The sequence below is a fragment of the Schistocerca serialis genome, chromosome 7, assembly GCF_023864345.2.
Source record: "Schistocerca serialis cubense isolate TAMUIC-IGC-003099 chromosome 7, iqSchSeri2.2, whole genome shotgun sequence".
Classification (NCBI taxonomy): Eukaryota; Metazoa; Arthropoda; class Insecta; order Orthoptera; family Acrididae; genus Schistocerca; species Schistocerca serialis.
Window position 1 is genome coordinate 520370921 of NC_064644.1, and position 19880 is coordinate 520390800.

The following is a 19880-nucleotide window of genomic DNA, read 5'->3' on the forward strand; positions in this document are numbered from 1 at the left end:
TATAAATACTTCAAAATCTCCCAGTGGGGACCTATATATTGTTACAATCAAATATGAACTAGTTTGCCACCATGGATTATTTTTGCAGTTGTTCCATGCAATCAGACATCTTCCAGTTGAGTCGTTGACTCACTTTCCTGAAAAAACTAAGTCCGAGAAATGCAAAGGGTACGGTGATGTGGAGTAGAAATTAACAGCGATTGCACATATTCTCTGTCATTGATAACGCACTGTTGACAGCTTTAAATCCACTAGCACATGTCATATCCCGTGCACAAGTTTATGCTAACCATGTTGACATACACACCCCTTGTCCTCTAAACCTACCTAAAGAATAACCAAAGTGAGAAACAAGTTAGTTCCGATACTGCTTTACGAAACTTATTTTTCTATTAATATTACTCTTCCTTATAGAGATTTGTGGTTATAGGAGTCTGATAATGTCCTGTTTCCTGTTTATGTACAAGACAAGATAGTATTTTACTTGTCTCGTTGCTCGAGACTTTTCTAATAAGTTTACTTGCAGTTCAGAGAGTTCTTTATCTTGAAAATACAAAATAGATCAATTTTCCAGTTACATCACATGTAAGCGACTCGGTTTTCACGCATGTTCCGTTCATTGGGTACTTTAATGTTATGTCTAATCAAACAAATATTCTGAAAATCATACAAAAAATACACAACATACGTTACGAACGCCGCTTTAGACCACAGAAATGTTACGGACTTTCATACATCTGTAATTTTTGTTCCAAGTAGAAGGCAATGTCTGCGCATACTTTAAATAACCTACAGAGCAAACACGTCATTGATTTAGACGTAGTTATGAAAAACTATTATTAATTGGGTCCATGAACAGAAAAAAAACCTATGATTGTCCAAATGTTTACATGGGTACAAACGACTTAACAATCTCATAACATTAACACTCCTCGCATCATAATATTATCATTTACACTGCTGGCTTATGTGTAGTCTGTCTTGGGAATCTCTTTGATTAAATGACGTAGAGAAACAGGAAAGATTATCTTTGGTAACAATTGCAATTTAAACATCAAAATTTTTAGTGAGATGTCATAATCATGTATGTAATGTTGGGAAAATTCTTGTGTGGTTTGTGATTTATTTTAGTCTTCCGTCATTTTTAAGGCATTTATTTTTACTTTCTCTTTGTACTCAAGTGAACATTATATATCAGTGAATATACTCCCGTTGTACTCTTGTATCAGTCCGCGACCTGACGGGAACAGGAACATGGGAAATAATGGATGTGTGCGTGCATTGTCTTCATAGTGACTGCTTACATGTAATTTTTCTGATTTAGCAATGCACGAAAGCCACGGATGTTTACACGGCCCACATGTTTGCGTCCATGATGGTTATTTGAATGAAGTGAATGAGAGGAGAAGCCAAACGTGTGCAGCGAAATATTGCATGGCTGCAAGATTCGTCTGTAGGCTCGGAGCCTACCTGTGACAAGAGCAGCCATTTGCAGTGCTAATCCATTTAGTACGGTTTGAGTGTTACCCCACAGAATGCAGAGACGTGAAACTAGGAATAGGGAAATGGACAAAGATTTGCGAGAAGAAGCTGCAAAGAGGGTATCACGTACGAGTACAGGAGGTACGAGAACTAGCATGCATACTAGCAAACACAGTGTCTCCAGCAGTTCGGGTCTGTTGATGGTTGGCCCAAACTTCAAAGTTGGGAAGAAAATAGGAAGTGGAAACTTCGGAGAGTTACGGCTAGGTGAGTGACTTTTCATTTGTGTCATTTGATGCGAGTAACACTTTACATTCAATAAATCCCTTCTTTTGTTTAGACGTATGCCAGATGTTTGCTTGGCAGTTATTTATGCATGTCAGTGATATATTTATACAGCTCGGTGCAGTTCAAAACCAGTTTTAATTTTCTGTTTTCGTCGTAAGAGGGCTACTTTCGTTATCATGGTGTCTATGTGATAAAAGCTTTCACGCAGGATGATATATATTTACATCCATGTCAAGTTGTAATTTCAAAAGACGTGCATGAACCGTGGTTAAACTTAAGTTAGAGAAAATCCATAGCAATTTTAGTCACCAAAGTAGTATAATTTTGTGTTGTTGATGCTGTCTTATTGCCGAATTGAGAGGACTCAGTATTATTTATGTTTGTGTCATACATGATGTCGTCTGCCCTGGCTTCAGGGGCAGCGTTTGAGACAAGGATTCGTACTTTTTCCCCCGGAAGAGCCGTATAAAGTAGTTGTTGGTGTGGTCGAATCTCATTTACACCTCTTATTCAGCACAGTTTGAAACCCCTATAGCTAAAGTTTTAAAACTGTATACTTTCTTTAACAGCTCTGATGAATCCAATTTCTCGTTAGTAGGCTAAGAAATGAATGGCGACTGCTGCATTCACTTTATCCGGTAACTGTATCGAACATAAAATTATTACAGTTAGGATACTGCTGGTTGTTATGTGGTTACCTACTAGTGTTATTAGAGAAGATATTTTACAGAAGTAACTGCTACCAGTGTTTGTTCTGCTATCGTATCGTACAATAAAGGATCCTCCTTTCTATGCATTCGCAATACATTAAATTTGTCTATGTTAAGGGTCAGTTGCCACTCCCTGCACCAAGTGCGTATCCGCTGCAGATCTTCCTCCATTTCGCTGCAATTTTCTAATGCTGCAACTTCTCTGTATACTACAGCACCATCTGCGAAAAGCCGCATGGAACTTCCGACACTAGGAAGATCAGTAACTGAAGTGGAAAAATATATAGAGGGGGGACAGTGTACTGGGCTGCAGGAATGAGGTGTATTGAGCTTAGCACAATCCTGGCAGGTATGCTGCTGATGAGCGAGAACATGTGAAAAAGTAATACCTCAGAATTTATTTGACAACTCTTAGGGCAAACTTTACTAACATTCTACATTTTTAGTCTTTGTGTATACATATCCAGATACAGAGGTTGTGTGTGTGTGTGTGTGTGTGTGTGTGTGTGTGTGTGTGTGTGTGTTGTGCTTGCATGAATGTTTGTGTATGTTGTCTACTTTAGAAAAAGGCCTTTTGGCCGAAAGCTCAATTGTTTAACAGTCTTCTTTTTGTGCCTATATGCGACTCAGCATATCCACTATACAATGAGTAATAATCTCTCTTTTTCATAATATTGTCATTATTCCATCCTGGTTTTTCCATTGTTTTATTGGCGATGATCACATTTGCCCCAACAAGTGACCAGTTTGGTGATACTGCCATTGTAGAATGTTTGACATTTCTGATGGAGCTACAACTTCATGTCTGCTTCCTTCGCTTCATAACTATAAAAGTGAAGTCCTCAAAGGTCTTGTTTGAATTTTGGAAACAGATGAAAGTTGGATGTGGCTAAATCGGGACTGTGTGGAGGATGATAAATGACATTGAACCCAAGGCATGGTTTGTTGTAGATGTTAAAGCACTTGTTTGTGGTCTGGTATTGTCACGCTGAAGGAGAAGGTGCTCCTTGTGTGGACAATCTCTCTGATCTCGTGCTTTTAGTTTTATGAGGTTTCACTGTACATATATAGGTTACAAACCCCCATGCTACAATCTGGAGTCACCTAATGGCAATGGGTTGCAGCTTTCATCATTGAAGCGGGAAAGTCAACTGAGTAATATCGATGACATGTAATACCTCTTCCAGAATTGAGAACAGAGTAAAAAATTCGGAGGTATTACTTTCCAGCACGTCCTCATAATTATACTAACTACAACATTCATAAAGTGCATAGATACGTTAACACTGATTTTATCTTTTATTTTACCCCCATATACGATCCAGTGCTTGGATTTACATATGTATATATTAGTTTTGAGAATATGAATCATTAATGTGTAGTGGTAGAGTCGTTGAAATTAATATAGTGGTAGAATCATTTATGTCTAAGTGATTGATGGATAAATGAGGCATTAGGAGGTAGGATGGACTTGATTTTGTGATACAATGTTTTAATCACCACTGCTAAAAAGTCATTAATAAGGTGTGAAACATGCAAGTTATGAGGGATTACTGATTGTAACTTAGGTTTATGCTGCAAGATAATTGACAAAAACCTTGAAAGCCACCTGAGGTATAGACAGACACTAAGCAACCTAGTGGATGTAGTGTAGTCGACTGTTTGAGGAGTCACTAACACTTTTTATGATTTAGATTGCTATTCGTGCTGTTGTTAGATCACATTAAGTCTGCCACGAAATTACTCTGAGATATTTTGTGTGTGATGTAAAAGTCTGAAGTAGCTTATTTAAAAACAATGAGTTAGTAAATGTAAAAGGGAAGGGGTATTTTTTGGAAAACAGTTGGAACATTGTGACAAAAATATCCTCTGTAACAGGTGTCAGTGAGATAAATGGGTATTTCTTCTGTCTTCTGTGCGAGTTAATTTCGTATTAGTTAGTACCACAAGAAGTAAGTAAATGTTTCTCTATAGATTTGAAGGAATCCCTTTTTAAATACTAGTGAAGTTGGACAATATGCACAAGAATATTATTGACCTACTACTAATTAGTGGAATGAGAATAATTATGTTTGACAGAATCTTATTTGAAACAGACAACAGATAAGCGTGTGTATTGAAAAAAACTGATATCAGTGTTTAAGTATTTATCATAGAACCATTGCTGAAATCTGCTGTATTATAGTTAACAAACTGCTACTAGCTGAGCACATTATCTACTGATCAGTGCAATATATGCAAGAGTAAAAACCTGAAAGCAATAGTAGTAAATAAATGCTAAAATATACATTATTCTCTCAGGTGTACAGTTGGTTCTAAATTTAACTAAACTGAGCTGACCATTATCTGTAAGAACTTGGCAGTTCAGATACTAAACACTGAAAACAGCTGAGACAAAATCGGGGTAAACTTGATGAAAATAGCAACTCAAGTTAGGTGCGAGAGGAATTCCTGAAGAATTGTAAATATTCTGACAGAAACACCAATTGTTTTGATTGGTGGAAGATTACTACTTTTTCAAACTTCCAGATTAGATGTAAAGAATACTTTATCCTTATTAACACTGTTATTACTATAACCTTAGGGAAGGTTGGAATTCCATGATGGAGCCCAAAAACTGAATGATACAAGACATATATAGTAAAGATTGATGCCAGGTTCTTCAGTCAGCTCAACATTGTTAACCTACTGGCTGCTAGCTCACTTATTGGAAATGGATCTTGCCAGAGCCATCTGATAAGCTCTGGGTGCCATGTCAGTTATACCAGGTGTAGAAGTGTGAAACCAGAATTTGGTTGCAATAATTACATGTATGTTGTTTGAAACTGAAAAACAATATTTCATTCAGTTTAATCTCCAATGGTATTTATTCATTTCTCCCAGCTCTCCGGCAGGCTACGAATTCCATAAAAAAAGTCTTCTTTTGAAGCGAACCAGTCAGTGCACCATTTTTATATATTGTCATACGAATTGAAGCGTTATTCAGTGAGAGTGTGCCCCAGTGATGCAAAATAGATGATAATCAGATCTGGAGAATAAGCTGCATGCCCTAGTATTTCCCAACTGAGAGCCTTGATAATTCCCCTAGCATGTTTTGCTGCATGTGATGGGGCTTTATCATGGCACAATATGACTCTGTGTTACCTTTTTCCACATTCCGGTCATTTTTCACATAATGCTCAATTTAAATTGACCATTGCTGTTGGGAGTGATCAGTGTTAATGGTTTCATCAGGTTTTAGCAGCAAATAATAGACGACACCCTTCTGATCCCACCTAACAGAGCATTTTCTTCTTTCCTAAGTGATTTGGTCTTGCAGTGGTCGTAGATGGTTTGCCTGGATTTACAACACTTAGGATTCTCAAAATATATCCACTGTTCATCACCTGTCACTATTCGATAGAGAAACGACGTTGTTTGCTATCTGGTGAGCAGCATTTCACAAGTGGTGTTTCGATTTGCTTTCTGTTTTTCATTCAGTTCATGCGGAACCTGTTTTCCCACTTTCTGCGCTTTTCCCATAGCTTTCAACTGAAGAGAAACAGCTTTCTGTGTTACACCCAATTGTTCCGCGAGTTCCTATTGAGTTTGAGTATCATCTTCATCCAATAAGGCCCGCAATTTGTTGTCTTCAAACTTTTTTGTGGTTTCTCGCACTCGTCCTTTCCCATTGCTTTTAACTGAAGAGAAACTGATTTCTGCATCACATTCAATTGTTCAGCAAGTTCCTATTGAGTTTAAGTATCATCTTCATCCAATAACACCCACAATTCGTTGTCTTCAAACTTTTTCGTGGCTTCCCGCGCTCGTCGTTTCTCGTGTCAAAGCATTTGAAACACTGTTTTCCCAAGAGCATGTTTGCCGAAAGCTTCAACAAGCATTTGTTGAGATTCTGCAGCAGGTTTTTTCAAAAGGTAACAGAAAATCAATGCTGTCTGCAAATTGTAGTTTGTCGCACAAAACTTGACATGGTTACGGGTTTGAAACAGATACCAGCGTATGGAACTTGGATTACTGTGTGTTGACATTCGTCATCAGCCATTACAGGAAGCAGATGGTGCTGCAGACGTGGTCTTATGGGCCCTATACTGATGGCTAGCACCATCTGTGGAGAAATTCCAGTTTCATACTTCTGTGCCTTTTTTTATATGCCTGACATCAATATTTCCTGCTAAACCACATGCATGTGACATTATCTGTTTTCCAGAAAGCTATGTCAGTTTCAGAGCCTGACATCAAGTGCAGTTTTACATTGAGGCAAGCTGTGGCCACTCCTGAAGCTTTGGACTAAGCGATCGGCCCACTTTTGCACTATGAAAGAGAACAGAGTCTGCTACATATTCTTTGCAAATAACTTACTGATAAGGTTACATGGGAGACTGCTTTTTAAAGATACAAAAGAACTACTATTGATTTCAAAAGCAGTCCAAACACATGAAAGACTGTTTTCCACGGTCCTGGCAGAAGGTACTCACTTGCTTAACTTTTTTTCCTGGTTTGAGATCTTCATTGGCTTTTCTCCAGCTTATTATGCCCCCCCCCCCCCCCCTCACACACACACACACACACACACACACACACACACACACACACACACACACTAGTTTTAACTTTTATGTTCGGGTCCCTTTTGTACACTGAGAACATGCACATTACAGCAAGTGATTACCTGTAGTGTTAGTTCAAGTAAGCAAGCAAACATGCAGGCAAGTACCCATAGCACTGTCAATCACGTGTGACTGACATGTTCTGTTTCTTACAGTTAATGTTCTGTGATTAAAAGAATTTTGTAATGCACACGTACATGTTTCTAGCAACCTTACCTTTTGTTTGAGATTAAAAACAGTATGGGCCCAAGAGGACTTTTTACAATGCTGTCATTGCTGCCAGAGGGCGAAGGTTGTCACCTGTGTCTGTCTAATGCGACTAAGCAGGAAAGTACAGATGCCAGTGAGACATGGCTGATATGCCAGTCAAAGTGCTAATCTCAATATTATGCAAATTATCCTGTTTGCTTTACTGATGTCTTAAACTTTTTAAGATAAAATTTGAATATAGAAGTTAAATATTAAATGGTTTCTGTGCATGAGAACCTTTTTACCATGAACTTTATCCTGCATATTGGGATGATGTCATGACTGTGTTGTACCAGAGGAAGTAGTCCACTGAAGAGAACTGGGTGACATAACTCATTGGGATGAAAGGCCAAACATTGAAGGAAGACATCGAGGCATTTCAAAGGCTGGCTGCTAGATTTGTAAGCAGTGGGTTCAAGAAATGCTTTGGGAACTCAAATGGGAATACCTGGAGGGAAACTGACGTTCCTTTCAAGAAACAGGATTGAGAAAAGCTAGAGAACCAGCATTTGAAGCTGACTGCAGAATGTTTCTGCTGCTGCCAACATAACATTTCGCATAAGGCACGAGAAATTAGTGTTCATATGAAGGAATATAGACAGCTGTTTCTGCATTTTCTCTTTCCAAGTGAAACAGGAAAGGAAATATCTAGTAGTGGCACAGGGTACCCTCTGCCACGCACCATAGAGAGTGGCTTGTGGAGTTTGTATGTAGATGTAGAAGTCAGTGACCACCAGTGTAACATTTTCTCAAGTGATGGCATGGAAATGTAACTCCATTACAGATGACATTATTTGCCCTTAAAATATGATTCAGTGTGTCAAACTAGATACAGTGTCCTTGCAAACCGTTAGTGAGGAAACCATACTTGGTGCAAGAACATAACTTTGTGTATATACTGACTGGCGATCTTGATTTGGCATGTGTCCAGTGTTATGTCACAGTGAATGACCCCATGCGTAATGTACTACTACACTCTTCAGACTCTGTTCACTTTTGTGGATGTTGCTGAAGAAACTGCATTGATGTAATGATTGGATATTATCAGCAGTCTTGGCTGCCACTTTCAGTACTTGCTGTCTTTAAATCTATCGGGGCCAAAATGACATCTATTCTTCGACGTACTTCATAACATTTTATTGAAAGGAGATGAACACATACAATCTGGAACAGTCAAGCTCTCTTCACATTGCAGCAGACATTACTTTCTACTTAGTTCGTTGCCAGACACATTTTGAAATGAACCTATGGTATTGCCAAATGTAGTGATTGTATTCTAGAAAAATTAGAGAATTCTGAGAAGTTTATTTGAACATGTTGTGCCCACATTCAGAAAATTTGATAATTCATTACTACTAGTTTAAGTTTCAGCTCAGTTTCACTTCTTCCCATTTTACATTTTCAGCAAATCACACCAATAAAAAGTGTCATCAGTTAAGCATTCATTGTGTCATTCATCACATAATTGGAAGGCCTTTGCAGGAAGTTCACCAGGCATATCCATCTCTCTTCATTTTAATTTTTATTAATAAAGAAATCAAATTTCATATCTCTCAAATCTGCCTCCACTACGAATGTTTTCACACAGAAATAAAATGTTTTGAGTTCTAACGTAATCTTTCACGGCTGATTCTTGCTGTAGACATCTTTACAGTTAAGGACACATATATATGAACTTCCTTTTGTTTATTCAGGTATATCTCCAGGTCTATTTTCCCCTGGTTTTGACAAGGCAAGAATAGTGCTTTCTTTTTGTTTACCCTTATCGCCAAATGATTTTTACCTACAAGGGAAAGACACTGTTTTTTCTATCCCCTGTCATTCCTAGGATTTTTCTGGGACTTAACCTTACATTTTCCCGTGGCAATTATTTGTGTTTGCAAAAACTGTCGAGAGGCACGAGTGTTTAACATCACACTGTAAAGCCCTGTTGGGCAAGAATAAGTTGCTGAAGCATGTGGGTGTGCTACCTCATTTTAACCATGCCTAGTAAGACACTGTCGTATTCTGTCCAGCTTGTTATTCCTACTGATTCCTAAAAGGAAAACTATTCCTTTGGTAACATTGCATAGAATTTTTAATGCTGTGTTCACTCATATTTTAGTACTTTAATTTCTCCAGGTTATGGAAACTTCATTATTTGGATGCCTTGGATAACTTAACAGTTCCAAAATTAATGTCTCCATAAATCTTTTCTTTATTCATGTGTGCAGTAGAGATTTATCAGGCTTCATTCTGATCAACAGTTGGAAAAAATAATCATTGTATCACAGATTGTCACACAACATATAGTTTGTATATTCAATAAATATTGCTGGGATTAATGCTTCATTCTGTGGGAAATATGTCACAGTCGTTAAAACAGATAGCCACCGTTCCTACTTAAAGAATATTCATCAATTTGCAATATGTAATTTTAGTAGGGCTGTGGGTTCATCGAACATTAGAATACAGATTCACTGTTTAATGGGTGGCTCAGTCAGTTGTAGGATTTTTTTCTGCCACTTATCACTAATTCCAGGCAGTGATTCATTAATATGAAACATGCTGAGTTGCACCATAGTTTTGTAGTCAGTGTCAAACTGTTTAGGTATTCCTTTAGCTGCTTGGCCCAGTCAGTTTAGGAGGAAGGTAAAGGCAAGGCATATCACTCCAATAGGACAATATCTAATAACAGAGCTTGCAATTTTCAAACAAACATTGCGCTAAGAAGAGCTTTCCTTGTCGGCTATATTGTCTATTAATTCTGCTGAGCTGCTGCTTTCAATTTCTGTCCACTAAGTTTCTTAATCGGGAAGAAAGTTACAAGATTCGGGGTGAATCAAACTCTCATGTCGTTTTAGTAAAATCTGTGGTGCGATGACTAAGGTAACTAGCTTGGGAGTGACGCTAAGGCCTATTATCGTGACTCTAATTTGCACTTGTCACCAAAAGACTCTTGTCAAAGTATTTTGGTTCACAACAGTCTCTGACTGTAAATTGCACAGATTGTGGAGTGGTGGGAGGTAGTGCATCCAGCATGTGATCATGATTTGTAACACCACCTGACCGTGATTGTAAAGGAGATGTAGTTATAGTAAATTTCATGTGCATAACTATGTTGCATTTTCTTGTGATGGATGACAGAAATAGACTTGCACACTTTGTTTACTTTCACTCGATTATGTCATATGGTATCATATTTTAGGGTAACTCCACATACTGAAAGTTTTTTAGAGTGCAAAAGCGTGTAATAACTCATTTGTGGTATAAATTGAAGAACAGCTTACCGAAACCTGTTCAAACCACTGCTTCTGAGTGTATGTATTCCTTGCTGTAGTTGTTGTAAGAGAGAAGTCTTTCTATGCATTTCCATGAACCAAACTGTCTTCTTTCCATGGAAGCACGAAAAAAAAAATATTATATGGACAATAGTATCGATTATTCTGAAAATATCGATTATTATATGAAAACTTTTTGAGATCTGTCGGTCAGGGTATTTGAACAATCGATTGTACTTTGCGGAATTACTGTTTATAACATTGATCACTGACAAAGTATACAGGAGAAGCATGCCTCAGAGCTGTCAGCGTCCAACAAAAGTATGTTCCTTTGTGCAGTGTTTGGTGAGTAGGGATTTAAAAGTGCTGCAAAGAGATCTGTGAAATTCCACGCTGGAAAGCGTGAGCTACACCTACCTGCACTGCAGTTTAGTGTGTTTGGTCGTCATTTGTCAAAATGTCCAGTCATGAATTTTCCACAACCTTTTTACTGCTGCTCACTTTTTTTGGGGGGGGGGGGGGGTGGTGGTGTTGGTAAAGGAGGATTTTGTCATATTCTTATTTCCTGTAGTAAACAGGGTGACTAATAGGTCATATTGTAGCCATGTTTCGACCTGTTCTCTTGCAAGCAGACTACTGAAATGTTTAGACTGTTCAAGCGTGATCATTGAAAATGTTGCACTATTTATAGAGGGCAAAAACTTCTGTAATACTGAATAGAATTAATGAATGCCGCAGCGCTGCCACATATGTTGAAAGAAACTAATTCTTGCAGAGCAAGTCTTCATATTTTGCAAGAAATAAGAATTGTGTGTGCATTCAATTTTTTTTTGTCGCGTTCGTTTGTGAAATCGATATTTTTTGTAACGTCCCACAGCTGCTGCCGCATCGTACCTGAGTGAGGAAGTCACGGTGCTGCCCAGAAAATAACTGAACTGGATTTGCGTAGTTTATTCAGGTCAGTTGAGGGGAGAAGAGCAGCCCGTGTTTGGGAAAGCCGTTATCACACATACGCCCTCCGTAGTGATGCCTCCGGCAGGGGATGGACATAGCAGTCGGTTGTCGCGGGCCACGGTCACTGCTTCCCTCGCGAGCCTTTTCGTAACAGTATCTGAAAATGTAACCATCTACACGTGTTTCTGTTCGTCAATAAGTTTGTTGAACAATCGTTTTCATTTACTCTTAAGCACTTATGTCTGCGACGAATAAACGGTTTATTGAACGGGAGCATTAATGGTGTAGAGTTTTTCATTAGAGAAGGAGTATTGGCCTAATTGTAAACGATGGTAACCTGTTGTGTTCTTGTCCTGTTCGACTATGTGCAATTTTCTGGGTGTGATGTACGGTAATCTCGGAGAACGAGAAATGTTCTAACGAAATGGAAATTTGATTCAGTTCCGGAAGGATAAATGAGAGTGCAGTAATAGAAATGAAAAGGCTACAGGTATTAAAATACCTGTTCTGCTATCGTGGTCTTGCTACTTCATTTCTACAGATAAATGGCCCAACATATTGTATCCTTTTCATAGTCCTACAGAGAGCTGAATATGTGCTTCGTTTACTTCACTCTTCCACCGTGAAGAAAAGTACAAATCAGTCACGTTACTTTCATCCTTCAAACAGTAAAACTTCCAACAATATTTGATTTTATTCATATTTAAACTTCTATCTCTGTATGAGAAAAGAAATTTAAGTATTTGGTTAATATGTGGCTTGGAGACTGCAGTAGAAAGGCCGAAGACGCGAATGTTTTCTTAAGAATGGATATATTGAAAGGGCATTTGAGTAGTTTTGAAGTGCAGCCCTGCATATTCCAGTTTCCAGTAAAGCTGAAACCACATCTGAGTCTTTCGATTGATACGTCAAACTTGAAAAAGATTTAGGAACTATGTGCAACCATCCACTGAGATTGAAGCAATATTTGGTTTGCCCTTTGCTGTTCATATTGTGCGTAAATGACATCGCAGTCTCAGATTTTCGTAGATGCAGATATCTACGAGGGAAAAATCAGTAGTATCCAGTTAGATCTCGACAAAATATCATTCTGGTGAGAAGGCTGGCAATTTTCCTTTAAGGCAGAACAACAAATATTTGTGCATTACGTAAAACTTGAAAATATGTTGACTTTTTACTACCGGATTAATGAGTCACAACTAGTTTGTCACGCCACACAAATATTTGATAGTAACAACGCTTTGATCTGTGAATTAGAACGATCAAATATGTTTAGGTAAATTTAAATCAAGTGACAGGGTAAGTATCTGTGGTAGGATCATGTGTCAAAAAATATTTCAAACAAAACACTGCTTCAGTGCATACTAGAATACTGTATCGGTCACAGTAGCAGGAGAAATGGAGCGTGTACAATGAAATGCAGTACGAATGGTCACAGGCTTGTTTCACAAGTTAGAGTGTGTAACAAATTTTGTCGAAGTGTGAAAGACTTACATCTTGCGAGTGTGTGTTCAGAAATTTTGAAGAATTGCCTTTCAGTCCTCTGTGTATCTATCCCGTAAATAAAATTAAATTAACTGCTTGTACAATCTTTCTTCGCACGGTCCACTTTTTAATGGAACGTGAAGAACCCACTCACATAGTATAGATGTAGAAGTAAATGGAGATGGTCGTATTCATATCACATGTTTACAGGTTTTCATGCCGTCCGTTCTGTCGAGTTTTCATTCGTCGTAACGGAACGAGGTCGTAGCAAAATGGTACTCACGGTACTTGAGAACATTGAAGCAGTTAAAGCGTCACGTAAAATTTTGACAGTTGTGCTGGTGTATCGCTCTGATGAAGACAGATCTGTTTGGTCGAGGTGCTCGATTGATGTTTTTAAGAGTGTGTACTAATTGAAGGAAGGATTTTCTGCGTATATGTTCTCAGTGTTTGGTTTGTGAGATTCGAACATCACATATTTCAGCAGTGTCTTCAAGGCAAAGAAACGAGCAATCTTTCAAGATTTTGCCAGCTGGATTTTCAAGCCAAAAGTACTCTCTCAAAGTTTTGGTGTGACATCTTATGTTTTGTTAACAGAACTTTAAATACAGCAAGTACATCATGTCATTGGCTATGCAGCTGACACAGCAGCCAATAACGTATTCTGCCAGATATACATCGGGTAGTTCCTGCATTGTTTATTTATTGCCAGTATAAAATACCCAGGATTATCGCTACGTAGGTGACATCGCGGCGCTAAAGAAATTTGATCGAAGAAGTGGGATCCCCTTTTGACCGTTATTGCGTCTGTATTTACGTAAGCAGTGTAGTTTCTTCACTGGATACAGAATGAGAGCAATCCTTCGAAATGAGACTAAAATTGGCGCGTAGTTCTTGTGCGCGATAGTATCAGGTGCTTGTGACGATTGCAAAAATTCCTTAGGATGATCTGAAAAGCGTGTGATAGCAGACTGAGGTGTAGGTTGTAGTTGTTCGCAACTTAGTGCCCGCGAGACGTGTGACGAGAGTTCCTTTGTTGGCGGCAAGTGAAAGCCGCGGCGGTCTAGATGTAGCGGTGCCGCGTCGCGCCATGTTTGCCGGCCGGCGGGTGAGCCAGCAGGTAGTATAGTCGGGTCAGCCACCCCTCTCCTCCTCCTCCTCCTCCTCCTCGTCCCCCCACCTTCTAGGCCCACTCCCACCGGCGTGTCGGTCAGCTGTCGCGCTGTCCTCCCGCCGCCCTCCTCCTTGCCTGTCGCCTATCGACCGCCCAGCTGGGACGCCACACACACACACACACACACACACACACACACACACGAGTTCAGCAGCGTCAGCTTTCCGCAGCGTCGCCTATTGAGCCTTCATATTATTGCTCCCTTTGCTCCTTACACATGTGGCGCGAGAGTGGGCAGTAAAGTTACGAGACTACCTTCCTGTTCGGCCTGCCTCTGTGGACCCTCCGTATTTTCATTGTGTATGCAGTCAGAAATATCTTGCCCTGTTTTAGTAACGAATAAAAATATTGCCAATGTAGAAAAATTTTTCATCGATTATTCGCGCTTTCATTTAGCAAGTACATATAAATATCTATTCTGCAAGCATTAAGCGCTTTGTCTCAGTATTAACCATTCAGTTTGCTTAGGACCAGAGGAAAAGTGGCTTGCGTGCATGCGCCTTGCGTTAGGACTACATGAGCGGAATGTTTCTGCAGCGGAAGACTTACTGCAGCGATGTGCGAAGTGCGTTGCTGCGGAACGAAATGCGGAGTGCCAAATACCTAATCGTTTGTTAACATTTATTTTATGTAAAATCGGAAACCGTCTTCGGGCTATATAAGGCCACCACAGCAGCAGTTTTGACAGTCAGTTGCTCCTGACGAAAACGATGGAGGTAATCATCGAGAACTTGAGGGTTTACCATGAACTGAACTGGCGGGGCAAGAAGTCCGAGAATGTTTTATACAACAGTGCCGTCACAAAAGATATCTTTATTATATGACTTTCATTTTTATGGAATGAAACAAAGCTGTATCCTTGTCTGGAGTTATTTTTTCATTAAAACTTCTGCTTTTTGCGTAAAAATTAAAAAAAATATTGGCCGAGTGCAGGTACGACACGGGCACTGAGGGATCCTTAAAAACTCATTTTTGTGTATAGACAATTCCTCCATGGATTCTGGACAATTTTTGAGTGTTGTCGATACAGATTCTGGCGTGATATCAGCCCCTGGGATTCCAAGATTTTTGCGAGTACTAAGATACAGTACGTGACACACATGACAGTTTCTTTTGATTGCATTGAATTAGAAGCTTCCCTTTTTTCACGCCGCCAAGGGGCCATAGATCTCACTATGTGACGTAAATTCAAGTTAAGTCTACCCCTTCATCAGAAAAAGTGTTTTGAGTTGTCTGATAGACGGACAGCAAAGCAGTCCTGCGATTGAGGAGCGGAATCCAAAAACCCACAATTTTTGCGTTTGCGTATGTTCCGCGCTGTTCAATCTTCCCCACTCGATTCTGAGAACACTCTTCAGTGAGAAAATTTATTATTTCTCACGCTGTAGTCTCACATCGCAGCTTTATAATTAACTGGTTTTCTTTCCGTTATTGTTTATAATTACGAGACTTGAAAATTAAAATACTCCACCGCACGTATTTCGAAAGGTTGATTCTGAAATGTATAGTCACCAGTTTGTTTGGTGCTTTATCGAAATTGTTTTAAAAGCTGAAAGGAGAGTCATACTTATTTCCAGTCTCGTGTAAATAGGCGACACACACACACACACACACACACACACACACACACACACATATATATATATATATATATATATATATATATATATATATATATATATATATATATATATATATATATATATATATGAGAGAGAGAGAGAGAGAGAGAGAGAGAGAGGTACCTCCTTGCTACGGCTAAGACCCGTCACATCGTTGTTATATTCGCGAGCTATGCAGTGTTGTGGCTCGTGTTCCTGTTTCGCAAGTGGTTTATGAAGTCAATTACTGTCACACTTTCACGCTAAAATTACATTAAGACTGTCAAGCAGCGAAATTCCACAGCCTCAGCGTTCTGTCCCACGAGGACTGCTGTATCTACGCCATAACAGTGCATCTGTTTACCGCGTATTTGACGTTTCGCAAACATTCCGTTCCTGTGAACCCAGTATTAATTTCTGTCATCTGATTCCAATTACCCAACGGAAGAAACGCTATGAAATCAGTAGGACTGTTACTGACTACCTCGAATATGGGTCTCTAAATGTGCCTAACCGCAGTGACCGAGAACATCGTCACCATTCGTTAGTAGATCGTTACGGAGTAGTGCAGTAAGCAGTCCTGTGTATTTACACTTCCATTATGTAAAAAGCCCGCCTCCCATAACCCGGAAAGTCGTTCTACGAGCAGTTCACATTACATTTTCCTCCTGTACCAGCTAAAAAGTTTAGTTAAAGACAGAAGCCGTAGTGATAAATGTTACTTCTGTAAAATCGCACAGCGTTTTTACAGAGGGTACTACGCTGGTACTATGTATGGAAGCTGCCACATTATGTACACTGTGTGGTCGAAACTATCTGGACACTTGTTAGTGGTTTGTCCACCCATCGCTTCTATTCTACTTTCAGTTAGGTTTCGATGCCTGTGGCGGAACGCAGCCCATTCTTCCTCAAGAACCAAAACCAAATTAAGGTAGTGGGGTCGGACGATAGGGCCTGGAGCAAAGTAGACATTTGTTTATACAATAATCGACTCCAAACTGTTCCTCTTATGTATGCAGTTCACAGTGCTGTAAAATGTGTTCATATAATTACGCATTTAACATTTTCTTATGTGCAACGAGGGGACCGCACGCTAATCATGAGAAACCCTCATACTATAACACAACCATTTTCGTACTTCACTGATGACATCCCATACGGTGGCAGGTGACGTTCTCCAGCCATTCGCCAAACCCAGTCCGTTCCATGGACTTGGCATGAACTACAGAACTCTACGGCTTATGGGGAGCTGCTCGTCAATTGTATCCCATTTTTTCAGCTTGTTATGCAGTCATGGTTCTATCTGGAGTTGGGCAGCTTTAGCATGGTTGAAATGCCTCTGGTGGATTTGTTACGCAGGGCCACGTTCGAAGTCAGTGAGCTTTCATGACGGATTCATTCTGCTGTCACTGCTTCTCCACTGAAAACGCAATATTGTCCGCCTCCGTGTGTACTGGCGGATCTGCCTTTCGTGACGTTAGTGGTCAATTTCGCATTACATTTAAACAGATAGTGTAGGTATCTATAACCCTGCAACCGTGACCTGTAAGTTTTTTTTCCTTATTCAGCTAAGGGAAACCGAATGGTAGTGAGCGGGGAAAGTCACTGTGCGTACGCTTTTGCGTCGATCTTTCGACTTTCAACAAACATTAAAACACCCTGTTGCGCGACGTGAAAGCTAAGAGATGGGACTTTATCAACGTTATGCGCGGCTTTATTCACATTACAACGAGTCAAGTTGCTATCACTCGACTGCTTGCTTCATTGCACACTAAGTGATCATATGCAAACAGTGACAACTTGCTTTAAATGTTAAGAAATTTAAAATTTTGCACTTCATCAAACAAATAAACATGAGTACAATATCAGTGGTTCACAGTTGGGATAAGTTCAGCTCATTCGGGGTGTAACAATTTTTAGGGATACGAAATGGGACGATCACATAGGTTCAGTTGTGAGTAAAGCAAGTGGCAAATTGCGGTTTATAGGTGGAATACTAGGGAAATGCAATCAGTCTTCAAAGGAAATTGCTTAAAAAAGATTCGTGCGAACCGTCCTAGAACATTGCTCAAGTGTGTGGAACCAAAGTCAGAACTAACAGGGGATTTTTAACGTAGATTTGACAAATGGAAGAATTTCACAGAGATGCTGAAGAAACTGAATCGGCAGATGCTTGAAGATAGGTGCAAACTTTAACGTGAAACCTCCACGGAAACTTTGAAGAAATAACTTTAAAGTGAGCAGTTTAGGAATATAATACAACTCCCTACGTATCTCCCCCGTGGTGACGGCTGAGAAAACATTAATTTATTTACAGCTTGCATAGAGACGTTTAGTCATCATTCGTCCCGCGCTTCATACGTGGATGGAACGGTAAAAAACCGTAGTAACTGGTACAATGGGAAGTATCCTCTTTCTACATCTACGTGATTACTCTGCTATTCACAATAATATGCCTGGCAGAGGGTTCAATGAACTACATTCAAGCAGTCTCTACCGTTCTACTCTCGAACGGCGCGCGGGGAAAAAGAGCACTTAAATTTTTCTCTGCGAGCCCTGATTTCTCCTATTTTATCGTGATGATCACTTCTTCCTATGGGGCCGGGTGCCAACAGAATGTTTTTGCAATCGGAGGAGAAAACTGGTGATTGAAATTTCATGAGAAGATCCCGTCGCAACGAAAAACGCCTTTGTTATAATGACTGCTACTCCAATTCACGTATCATGTCTGTAGCACTATCTCCCCTATTTCCCGATAGTACAAGACGAGCCGCCCTTCTTTGAACTTTTTCGATGTCATCCGTCAGTTCCACCTGATGCGGATCCCACACCGCACAGCAGAATAGGGCGGACAAGCGTGGTGTAAACATTCTCCTTAGTAGACCTGTTGCATCTTCCAAGTGTTCTGCCAATGAATCGCAGTCTTTGGTTTGCTCTACCCACAACATAATATATGTGATCGTTCCAATTTAGGTTGTTTGTAATTTTAATCCCTAAGTATTTTGTTGAAGTTACAGCCTTAACATTAGTGTTAATTATCGCGTAATCAAAATTTAGTGGATTTCTTTTAGTACTCCTGTGAATAACTTCACACTTTTCTTTAGTGAGGGTCAATTGCCACTTGTCGCGCTCTGAAGATAACTTACCTAAATCGATTTGGTCATCTGATGACTTTACAAGACAGTAAATGACAGCATCATCTGCAAAGAATCTAAGATGGCTTCTCGGATTGTCTCTTATGTTGTTAATATAGATCTGGAACAATGGGAGGGCCTGTAACACTTCCTTGGGGAACGCTGGATATTATTCCTGTTTTACTCGATGACTTTCCATCTATTACCACGAATTGTGACCTTCCTGACTGAAAAATCACGAATCTAGATGCACAACTGAGGCGATATTCCGTAGACACGCAGTTTGGTTAGAAGACGCTTGTGAGGAACGGTGTCGAAAGCCTTCTGGAAATCTGAAAATATGGAATAAATTTGACCTCTCCTGTCAGTAGCACTCATTACTTCATGAGTATAAAGAGCTAGTTGTGTTTCACAAGACCTATGTTTTCTGAATCCGTGCTGACTGTGTGTCAGTCGTTTTTTTTTCGAATACAGTATAAGTTCTAAAACCCTACTGCAAATCGATGTTAGTGATATGGACCTGTAATTCAGCGGATAAGACCCATTTCCCTTTTTGGTTATTGGTGTGACTTCAGCAATGTTCCAGTCTTCAGGTAAGGAACTTCCTGTGAGCGAGCGGTTGTATATAATTGCTAAATATGGAGCTATTGTATCAGCATACTCTGAAAGGAATCTGAGTGGTATACAATCTGGACCGGAGGCCTTGCCTTTATTAAGTGATATAAGCTGCTTTGCTACACTGAGGATATCTACTTCTATGTTTCTCATCTTGGCAGTTGTTCTTGATTGTAATTCAGGAATATTTACTTTTTCTTTGGTGAAGGAGTTGCGGATAACTGTGTTTAATAACTGTGCTTTAGTGGCACTGTCATCAGTGACTTCACCGTAGTTATGGCACAGTGGAGGTATTGATTGCATCTTGCCACTTTATGTAAG

General features: G+C 39.6%; 1 protein-coding gene across 1 annotated transcript in view; it reads left to right on the top strand.

Moving 5' to 3' along the window:
- The first annotated feature begins 1103 nt into the window (after positions 1–1103).
- Positions 1104–19880, top strand: part of LOC126412200 (casein kinase I) — a 302788-nt gene continuing 284011 nt past the window's right edge. Inside the window, 1 exon segment of the mRNA XM_050081682.1 lies at positions 1104–1749. Coding sequence (XP_049937639.1) covers positions 1536–1749 — 214 coding nt within the window. The 5' untranslated portion in view covers positions 1104–1535.